The sequence below is a fragment of the Notothenia rossii genome (assembly GCF_949606895.1).
Source record: "Notothenia rossii genome assembly, chromosome: 11".
Taxonomy (NCBI): domain Eukaryota; kingdom Metazoa; phylum Chordata; class Actinopteri; order Perciformes; family Nototheniidae; genus Notothenia; species Notothenia rossii.
The window spans coordinates 21700554-21711742 of record NC_136910.1 but is presented as its reverse complement, the minus strand read 5'-3'; the positions used below and the strand labels follow the sequence as shown (position 1 = coordinate 21711742).

At 43.7% G+C, this 11189-nt stretch overlaps 1 protein-coding gene across 6 annotated transcripts in view; it reads right to left on the bottom strand.

Annotated features, from left to right (window-relative positions):
• Positions 1-11189, bottom strand: part of aatkb (apoptosis-associated tyrosine kinase b) — a gene marked incomplete at its 5' end in the record, with an annotated part of 86732 nt that overhangs the window by 3152 nt on the left and 72391 nt on the right. For 5 of the 6 annotated variants that reach the window (XM_079660872.1, XM_079660873.1, XM_079660874.1 and 2 more), the window contains 10 exons: positions 110-316; positions 432-561; positions 954-4500; positions 5491-5640; positions 6264-6385; positions 6843-6927; positions 7335-7468; positions 8184-8271; positions 9242-9360; positions 9986-10065. In XM_079660872.1, the coding sequence (XP_079516998.1) occupies positions 110-316; positions 432-561; positions 954-4500; positions 5491-5640; positions 6264-6385; positions 6843-6927; positions 7335-7468; positions 8184-8271; positions 9242-9360; positions 9986-10065 (4662 nt within the window). The other variant, XM_079660877.1, reaches the window with a different exon arrangement.

The window sequence follows — 11189 nt, the reverse complement described above, 5'->3', positions numbered from 1 at the left end:
GATCTCCTTTTCATTCCTAAAAAATATATATTGTGTTTTATGTATAGGCTACTATGTAAGAATAAAGTCAATAAAACCTAGTCCTAGTGGTTATTTCAAAGGAACCCACCTCCTACAGAGTCCACATCAGAGTCCGAGATGTGTGTGATGGAGAAGCGGGACACGGTGGAGGGGGAGACAGTGAAGCGGGAGAACTGTACGGCTGGTTTGGGCTCCGGAGCTTTGGGGATGGAGCGTGGTGGGGGGGAGTCGGCTGCCGCTGAGGATGTTTGCAGAGGAAGCAGGGGGAAGTCGTCCTCCCACTCATACCCTGCACCTGGGAGCAGACAATAAGATATTTAGGAAAGTATATTGCTAACTCAATTAGTTGTTATGGACGTAAAAAGAAGCATCTTTTTATGTACTACATTTAAATGTTTTCTTGTACTTACTCTCTTCCGAGATGTTCCCATCTGAAGAGTCATCCGAGGCGTTAAGCCTTTCATGAGATTTGCTCCGTGAACTCTGTCCCTCTGATCCTAAAGGGAAGCCATGCTCAGCTAGCTCCTTAGTCGGGCTTTCCTAGTGGTAGTGAAGTAGAACAAAATTGTAAAGACTTGAGACTCGAACAATTCAAGCTGTATGATACATTGCTACTACCATTTCACCAGCTTTTTAGAGTGTTATACTGCAGCTAATGTATTAACATTAACTGCAACATTAGCAAGCTACGTCAGGAAGGTTTGTCTGCCGTTTGCCCAACAGAAAATGGCAGACAATACCCTTAACATGACATAAACACAAAAGCAATGAGTTCAAAAAGGTTAAAAAGGTTTGTAGAGCTGAATAATTGGTGATCATTTTCAATGAATGTTAAACTATGAGTGGCCTTTTCAGCCACAAGCTAACTTGAATTTATGCTAATGTCAAAAACATTGATGAAGGTTTTATAAGTTCAGAACAGCCTCTCTTACCTGATCAAATAGGTAGACAGTGACATCATCAAAAAAGGACACCGTCTTCTTCTTGTATTCAAGCTCCTCGTCCAGGTTTTCTGATGTCAGCAGGGTTGGCAGCTTCAGAAGGCTGCGCAGTTTGTGGTCCTGGCTGTTGTCACTCACCACGATGGGCACTGGGTGGCACTCGTCATCGCTCTCGTCCCCTCCACTCTGTTCCTGCACACTGTAGCTTCGCAGCTCCTCATCCGACTCGTCGCTGTCATCGGTGTCCACGTCCTCCACATCCCCCTCTTCCCCAGACCTGTGGCCCTCTGTGTCAGGGACTGGAAGGGGAGGAGTGGATGGAGGTGGTGGAGAGGATGAAGAAAACCTCCTGGTGTTTGCCCTGTGCTGCAAGGCTACCTCGTCTTTGGGTAAAGAGTGAAGGATTTCACCGGATATCCCTGATGGCCTGTTGTGAATTGTCTTGATCTCTGGCTCTTCTGTTGTTTTTAAATATTGAGGCGAGTCTTCGGCTTCCTCCTCTACCTTGACAGTGGCGGTACAATCTTCGTTCAGGGCACCGATAGCCTCTTCCATTGCCCCCACAACTTCTGCTGCCCAGTCTCCTAAGGATGAAGCCTCGTCCTGAGATGGCCATTCGTCCAGCCCACCTTCTGCCATTGAAGCATTGTCAGAAGACTCCAGAGGTAGCCCCAATACCTCATCTAGACCGCTCTCTACTGTCAAGTATGCAACCATCCCTGTTGGTGAATCCATTCCTCCTGTTGACGTGTGTTCCATTTCAAGTTGTATGTCTTTGTTCACATTGTCCCTCAGCTCTTCCTCATCCTCCTCATTTTTTCGTTTTTCACCCTTCTTTTCTCCCATGTGCTGTTCCTTTTCAACCATTTCTTCATGCCTTACTGTCTCTGAAGGTTGTTCCACGTCATCCCTAGAAAGCCTCTCATTCTCATAGTCTGAAAAGTAGGCAGAGTCTCTGTACGGAGTCTTATCACTAAGTGGTAAAAGGATGTGTTCGCCAGTCTGTGAGGCTCCTGAGGCCAAATCTTCCCCCAATGAGGGTTCATCCTCTGTGGGAACTACTTTATCCTCTCCTCCATGACCCTCCTCCTCCTCCTCCTCCTCCTCCTCCTCCTCCTCCTCCTCCTCCTCCTCAAGGCTTGCGTCAAGAGTGGGCTTCCCCAACGGTTGTTCACGGGGTTCATGGGGCTCTTTGAGTACAAACTCAGGGCTTTCGTTATTTTCTGTGTCATAGCCACTGTCCATAGCTTTAGGTGAGCTGGAAGGGTGGGAGGACGCATGGCTGAAGCCTTCACAAGACCCGGCGGCAGATGGCAGATCCATGGAATCCATGGAATCGGGAGTTCCTACCTGCTTCTGTATCGACTTGAAGGCGGGAGAGGCGTTCAGCTCGCTGGTATCATCTGCAAAGATGCCTGAGGTAACGTCAGTGATATCGTCAGTGTTGTCATCCTCATCCTCGTCATCACTGCAGTCGAGTATGTCAGCAAGACTTACACTGGAGCCTCCTCGGTCGACACCGCTGTCACCATTTTGACTAATCTCAGACTGTGGATCTGTGAGGGCCACCATCACATGCATGTTGTCAGCTGGAGGGGGAGTGGTTATAGCCGTTGCCAGGCTCACTTCTTCCTCTATAGGTTCTGTCTGTCTTTGAATGATTGAATTGTCCTTGATTACATCCTCCCTCTTTTCTTTGAAGTGTGAATCACCCGTTGTCAGATCAACATAATGCTCTTCTCTGTCCTCACTCTTCATCAACCCAGGTTTGGCCACAATGGGACCCCCTGGAGCTGGTGATAGATTGATCATCTCGTCATTGCTTGGGGTGTCAACGGCCTTATCGCTGATGTAGCTGCTGTGAGTGTAGCTGTGACTGTAGCTGTTGTTCCTGACTAGCAAGCCTGTGAGCGGGTCAACAAAGTGCGAGTGGCAGCACTCTCCAGATGCCGGCACCTGAGTCTCACTTTCATGGCACAGGTAGAGATAGGGGTTGCAGTTGTCTGATGGCACCATTGGGGGATGTTTACTCAGGCTAAGGCAAGCACTGTTATCTTTTACCTGTTGGGGCTCAAGATAGTCAATGTGTTTGGGAAGCGAGTGGAAGGCCAGGCTTTGCTCCTCCGGCCAGGAGTCTTCAATGTCTGTACTTGGCATCGTGTAGTGGAAATCTACGTAAGCATCCTGTCTGCAGCTGTGGCTAGCGCGTCTTTGGTGACTGCTGTGGCGGTGTTTTGAAGGCCAAGTGTTGCAGGTGTGTCTCTCAACAAATATGTCCTCTTCTTCTTCCTCCTCTGTGTCACTGTCTCTGTGCCCGATGAAGAGTGCCCCCTCTGTCTCCATATTAATACTGACAGAGTGACTGTTATGCCTGGTGTGGCTGGGCATCGTCTTCCTCAGGGAGCCCATCATGTCGTAGTAGCCCCCTGTCATGTTCTTTCCTATGACGGAGTTCTGACTTGTGTTCAGATATGGGTCTCTGTAGGCCTGTTGAGGTGCACTGCCTACGACGGGGGCTACACCTAGCGGGTTATCAAACTCCCCCAACGCCTGGCGCAGGCTCCTTGACCCCCAGCTTTCCTGATGGCGCTCACTGGAGGACTCATGTCCAATAAGATAGTGATCCATCCCCAATGGCGGTGAGTGCTCATAATAGTAACCCCCATCTCTGTCTTTATAGGACACGTAGTGACTAGACTCCCAGGGTTGCAGTGGGCTATTGTCCAGAACTTGCCCTAAAAGGGGCTCCATTGTCAGGGAGATGGCAGGACTTGAATCATTTGAGTCGTACATATCAGACTTATTGATATCTGCTGACCAATAGGGATCCATGTTGTTGCCCTGTGACGGGCAAATGCACTCACCTGAGTCTGCACTTCCTGTCAGAAAGCTCCCACTGCTGCCCTGGTAGTCTGGGCTGTAGGAGCACATGGTGTAGTCCAGATCAATGTTACAGTCTACTGGCTCTTCAATGCGGATGTAGTATTCACTGTTTACTGAGGGGCTATGGGCACTAAGAACGGGGAGTACGCCTGGAGCATGCAGATGTTTGGATTGGTAGTAGGGAGAAACTCCGTGGCTTCTCTCCATGGGGCAGCCTCCCACAATGCCCCCGGGTGGGTAAAATGCTTCCTGATAATGATGGTTGACCTGACTCAAGGCACCAGAAGAGTCCGGGGCTCTATACGACTGGTTTGCTCTGGCTTGTTCCCATTTGTACTCAAAGTTTAGGCCGTGGCTGGTCTCAGTGACAGTTAGTATATCATCTCCAGACTCAGAGTGGTAGCCATCAGCAGCTGAAAATTGCTCAAGGAGAGGGAAAGATGAGGAGGTTGAGGAGGGGTGGGTTTGTGACATTGCCAGGGCACATCGGTGGCTGTTGAATACGGTGTTGGGGCGCAGGGAGTTCCATCGCCTCTCAAACTCCTCTTCGGCCTCACTGGCCCCCTTGGCACACAGGTAGCTGAGCAGCAGGTGGACTTCCTCTGCAGTAGGTCTCTGGTCAGGTTGGAGCCAACAGAACTGCATCACCTCATACCTGAGGGATCCAAGCATAACACAAGTCATGTACACATATAAGAGAAAACAGGTAGTTCCAGCAGATAACACCAGCCGGTGCAATATATGTAATGTGCCTTCAAGCGACCAAGAAATTAAGACAACAACAATTCTTTTAAAGGGAATCAAAACCAGTAGAATAAGCATAATAATTAGAGCCTGTAGAATAAATAAGAATCCAATTATCATAGCAGGAATTAATGTGTTGCTTTGAATGTGTTCAATGTAAGAACTGTACATGCTTTGAACTAGTTTCTGGTCCAGGCTCTCGTCATCTCACGCCTAGACTACTGGAACTCCCTCCTGGCTGGTCTACCTGCATGTGGAAACCGACCTCTGCAGCTCATCCAGAATGCAGCGGCTCGTCTGGTCTTCAACCTTCCTAAATTCTCCCACACCACGCCGCTCCTCCGCTCACTTCACTGGCTTCCAGTAACTGCTAGAATCCACTTCAAGACAATGGTACTTGCGTACCATGCTGTGAATGGATCTGGCCCTTCCTACATCCAGGACATGGTTAAACCGTACACCCCAGCACGTGCACTCCGCTCTGCATCAGCCAAACAGCTCGCTGCACCCGCACTGCGAGGGGGACCCAAGTTCCCATCAGCAAAAACACGTGGGTTTGCTATCCTGGCTCCAAAATGGTGGAATGAGCTCCCCATTGAAATCAGGATAGCAGAAAGCTTACACATCTTCCGGCGCAGACTGAAAACTCATTTCTTTCGACTCCACTTCGAGCGATATAATTACTAACAAAGCACTTATATACTAATAAAGGACTGGCTTATCTAAAGCCAGTTGAGTAGCACTTGAAATGTTTTAGCTCAATGAAACCTGATGTACTTATATGATTCTGTTTTCTTCAAGTTTATATCTTGTTGGTCGAATGCACTTATTGTAAGTCGCTTTGGATAAAAGCGTCAGCTAAATGCAATGTAATGTAAATGTGTTCCTCTGTGTGTCTCACCAGCGTTCGGCCAGCGGCACTTTGAGCAGAGGCATGGCCAGTCGCAGCTGCTGCTCCCTCACAGTGTACGTCAGGACCTGTCTGTCAGAGTAGTGTCTGTAGGGCTGGTTGCCCAGCTCAAACAGCTCCCAGATGGTCACACCCAGAGACCTGAGACACAGGATATCATAGATGTTGTGATTATTAAATATAAAATAGCGATTAGATCAAGTATTTGGTCTAGTCTTAATCTAGTCCAAAAAATATCAAAAATGGGATACCTTGCTCCATCCATGTTTTCATTCACGGTCAGAACTTTATTATTTCACAGATCGTTATCTTAAACTTTTCTCTACTTGACTGCTTTATCTTACATTTAAAAAAAAATGCACAATAACTAACAGTATTCTTTCAGATAAAATAAGCCTAAGGAATGTACAAATCTAGCAGAAAAATGAACAGAAAACCAATCAATATTTCCGAACATGTGTGTGTGTGTGTGTGTGTGTGTGTGTGTGTGTGTGTGTGTGTGTGTGTGTGTGTGTGTGTGTGTGTGTGTGTGTGTGTGTGTGTGTGTGTGTGTGTGTGTGTGTGTGTGTGTGTGTGTGTGTGTGTGTGTGTGTGTGTGTGTGTGTGTGTGTGTGTGTGTGTGTGTGTGTGTGTGTGTGTGTGTGTGTGCGTGCGTGCGTGCGTGCGTGCGTGCGTGCGTGCGTGCGTGCGTGCGTGCGTGCGTGCGTGCGTGCGTGCGTGCGTGCGTGCGTGCGTGCGTGCGTGCGTGCGTGCGTGTTGCCTACCACATGTTGCTCTGTTGGGTCTGGTCGGCCACCAGCAGGTTTCCATGGACCTCGTCCACCAGCTCTGGAGCGATCCAACGCAGCGGCACGTACATCTGATCTGATGTGACCAAGTAATCATCCTGATAGGAACATACACGCTGTGTTTACTTATTTATAATTTAGTTTTATTCAATCATATGAGCTGCACAGTCAAAATAAGCAACAACAACAAAACTAAAGCATTTTATGGTTACTTTTCATCATTTTTTGCTTGGTTTTCAATTTCAATATTGTAATCAAAACATGTGAAAATAATCTCTGTAACATGTATAATATCTAGGAACTCACTTTGGTGGACTAAATGCTAGATCTTTTGGAGATTCACTCATTAGGCGCATATGGCAAGGCAATGTACTCTATACAGACAACAAACTGTACCAGGAATCCTATCTTCTACAGTATGTCATTTATTTTTTTGTTCCAAGTACCCTTAACACGTTATTCCTTTCAAAAAAATACGATTCATTTAATTATTTGCTTGTAAAAATATATATGTGTTTATATTTGACTGTGTGCATGTTTTTCTGATAAACAGACCTTGTATTTGCTCTGGGACAGGCCGTAATCTCCAACCTTCACGGAGACATCAGCCGTCAACAAGCAGTTCCTCAAAGCCAGGTCACTAGATACAAAGGGGGAAGAGGTTATAGAGCTGATAGCTCATTTTAATTAATTCATATACAAATGAAGGCCAGACAATTTGAGAAAGGTAATATTTGAGAAACCGTGCATGCAACACTCTGACTTATTGTAAGATGACATCATTCTTTTTGGAGTTGTTCTATAGTTCAACACTGCTATCTGTACAAAAAGCTGCAGACTGAGAGGAAGCTTGACTTGTGGAGATGAGGTCCACCACCTGCAACAAAATCACTGATGCTGGAGTCTGTGAGGGGATCACTCAGGCAGCACCAGGATATTGTTCCAGGAAGCAACCAAGGAGCAAATGGCACATTTCCAAAATATCATAACAGACCCGGGCCTGGGGATGTAATTTGTACATGTTTTGATATTTAATATGCTCACTACCTGTGCGCGAAGTTGTGTTTGTGCATGTGTAAGAGCGCTGAGGCGATGTCACAGGCCATCCGCTGGAGAAGCAGGGGCTCCGGGGTCATGGCTTCTGTGGTCCTGCAGCTTCGGAGGTAACCCTTCACATCTCCCTGAACACAAAGTAAAACATCTGTATGTTACAAGCTCCCACCATGTGAGGGCAGTGTTGTATTGTACTGTGCTTAATGGGGCCAAGAGTCAACCATCTTTTGTGCAAGAAGGCCCATCTGGCTTGGTATTAGGAATAATGAATAGAAATGCACCAACATTCTGTCCTCTGTTGCATGTGTACATTTCAAATGTTTTAACAGACCATCTCAGGTTATGGCTGTGCTGGATTAAATATTTTTTCTTGTTGTTTTTTTATAGGATGATGGATTTTTAAGCTGCATTTCAAGTGGTACAAGCAAAGCAGGACATATAAACCTGGGTTGAACTGTCAATTATTTATAGCAACTGTCAAGAATGTTTTTATTGCCTCTTTCGATCCATTTAGGGTGCTGATGAGTTACAAGATCTAATGCAGACTTTAAGATGAATTGGGCTTCATTAAAAATATTATAGCACATATCTTACAATGTACTCTATGTTATTTCAATATTGTATAGCTTAATTGAATAACACCTAGCAGTAAAAGGAACATTCAAGCCACCGTGTTTTTTTAAATATTAAAATCCTTAAATGAAAGGAGACATTTCCAACAGGGCAGCACAGCGTGAATGTGGCAGCTCTCCTCTCAGATTCAGACCCTTTAACTCGTTGTGACATTTATTCAGATGTCATCTTAATCAACGCTTAACATGTGTAAGGCCTTGGGATACTCACGAGAGGACAGAACTCCATCACCAGTAGGTAGGGAGTGATCTCTGTGCATTGGGCAATACATGCCAGCAGAGCAGGGTGCTGGAGGGAGCTGAGAGGAGGAGAGGACGAGCATAAGGAGAGGAGGAGAGGAGGAGAGGAAGAGAGGGCGAGAGGAGGAGGAGAGGAAGAGGAGAGGAAGAGAGGGCGAGAGGAGGAGGAGAGGAAGAGAGGGCGAGAGGAAGAGAGGAGAGGAGGAGAGGAGGAGAGGAAGAGCGTGTGGTCACAGCACATAATGAGGCAGGCAGTGAATTTTTACACTAATAATAGTTATGTTATAGTAAAACATTCAACATCAAATGTGTAATTGTTATGGCGTACTATACTTATTTGTTACATACATGTATTTTAAAATGATAATACTACTATGTCCACCATTAATTAAACTAAGCTAACTTTAACTAATCGTGTTAAGGCACACTACTCTGACATGCTATACTATGTCTTTTCTATGACTATTTAGGCATACTACAGGAAATGCATATCAACCACAAGTTGATGTTCATGTTTAGCATACGGTACTTAAGTTATTCCCATACAATAAATGTATGGGAATAACTTATCATGTGGCATGAACCGGATTAGAAGAAAGTTATTTGATTTATTTGGATAAAATGGCTAATGTCTCTTTATTTATTTATCTACAAAGATGTTTTGCACAAGGTTATGTGTGTAGGTTGACTTTGACATTTTTCTTTCTGGATGATTTATTTGTTTTCAATACCATTTTTAATGTTAGTGTTTTTGGGATTTTTATTTTATTCTGAATAAAGGTGTCTTGTTAGCATGGATGGGAAATTATTATTATTTATGCTTGACACTATATAATAACACAATAATAAAAAAATCCTTTTTCCGAATGACACAAATAATAAAAGTCAAAAATGTCATTCCTTAGTTCCAACACCTGAGAATTGACAGTACAGTCAATTTGACTAAGATGACTTGTCCATTGAGGACAGACAGACAGATAGAATACAGAAATCCAGACAGAATCAATAGTGAAAAAGGTAAATATGTACCGGAAAGGCTTTGCTTCTTCCAGGAAATGCATCTGGTCCTGCACGCTGCTGCTGGCTTTCAGTTCCTTCACCACCACTTGGGAGGAGTTTAAACCTGTGTTCACCTCCCCCAGCAGAACCTGAAACAGTAAATATAGACATATACACACAGGGACCACAAGTACACAGACAAACACACACATTTACATACAAACAAACCCATTGAGTATGGAGTGGGAGTGAGCGTTACACAAAGAAAGATACAAAGACATGAACGATCGTGCAGGAGTTCAGGGACAGGAGACCAAGGACAGACAAATGCAGACAAACACACGTACAGATGGACATACCCAGTCAAGGTACGCAAGGATGGAGAGGACGCATGTATAGTGATGAGTGAACAGTTTGAGTGGAGAGAAACAGACAAAGAAACAGAGGGGGAGAGAACGAGAAAGAACGACAAGAACATGTTATCTGATTGTAAAAACACCAAACCATATGGTCTAACCTGCACTGTTGGGTTATTATTAATTTGAGTTTTACATGTGTCCTTTTAGGCTAAGTCTGATATCAAAGGCCAGGGTTTGCATCACACACTCTTGCATTAAAGGTAACTCAGAGTGTCGGCCAGGATCACAGCAGAGACTAACAGCCGTGACATGAGGTTCACTGATCCTTTGATCTACCTGACGGGGAGCTGCAGAGGCGGCTAACAAACCACCGAGCAGGAAGTTATTAAGATTGAGGGTTCAGAGGTGGGCTTACCTTCCCGAACCAGCCATTCCCGATTTCTTTCAGGTAGAGCAGATTGTGGCGGCTGAGATCTGTGGATTTCAGGAGGTGGACTGCAGGGAAGAAGAGAGGAGAAAGGTGTTACAGGGATAGAAAACTGAATTTCAATGATTTTATTGTGGTGTTTACACAGCTAATTACATTATGTTGCATTACAGCTTGTTCACATACATACGTAAAGTGGTTTGGATATGTTAAATGGGTTTATCCCACCATTCAATGCAGTGATTTCCATATGACTTATATATGATGACCATAATGATAACAAATCTATTAGCCGGAGTTACATTATTGTAATGTTAAGCCATGTTGTATAAGTTGCATTATCAAACAGTATGAAAACAACATTAGTAATGCAGGATAGATTCCCTCTGATGGATTACACTATCAAGCTCAAGCTATTAGCAAAGTAAATCGATTTGTATACCACTAGAGGATGGATGGAAACCAAAGGATGCTTGAGACACAAGAAAACACTGTATAGGACATATATAACTGTATAGACCTCAATTAAAAATAGTCTCCAACAATGTCAAGTCAAATGAAGTAAATGGTCCAGTAAGTTACTCAAATAAGATAGTATGTAGGAAAAAAAAAAAAAAAAGTATACTATGATTAAAAAAATATATATACTGTAGTATGTAGAATTAATCTGAAAAAACAACATATATATAATATGTCGAAAATATGCAAAAAAACGGCTTAAGTTGAAAATATCTCAATATATTATATTGATATTATATCTATTATATATTATTTTTCAACATACTTTGACTTCTATTTCAACATACTATGATGTCTTCTTTTGCATATTTTCGACATACTATACTATCTCTTTTTTATTTTTTCGACACACTTTACTATACCGTGTTTTGACATATTTTCGACATACTATACTTTATATACTGGTCATAATATACTTGCATATTTATGACAGACATTGTTATGTGGTTTTTTAAATGTTTTGAAAAAAAGAAAAGTTATGGTATGTCAAAAATATAACAAAATGTTGAAGAACAGTCATTTAAAGTGTGAAAAAAGTGGTAGTATAGTACGTCTTAGTTTGTAAGGATGTAGAAAATATGTTATATTATAGCATGTTGCGCATATAGAGAAAACTGTCATAGGATAGAGGTATGTTGAAAATATCAATAACATTTATTTTTAGTACGATGAA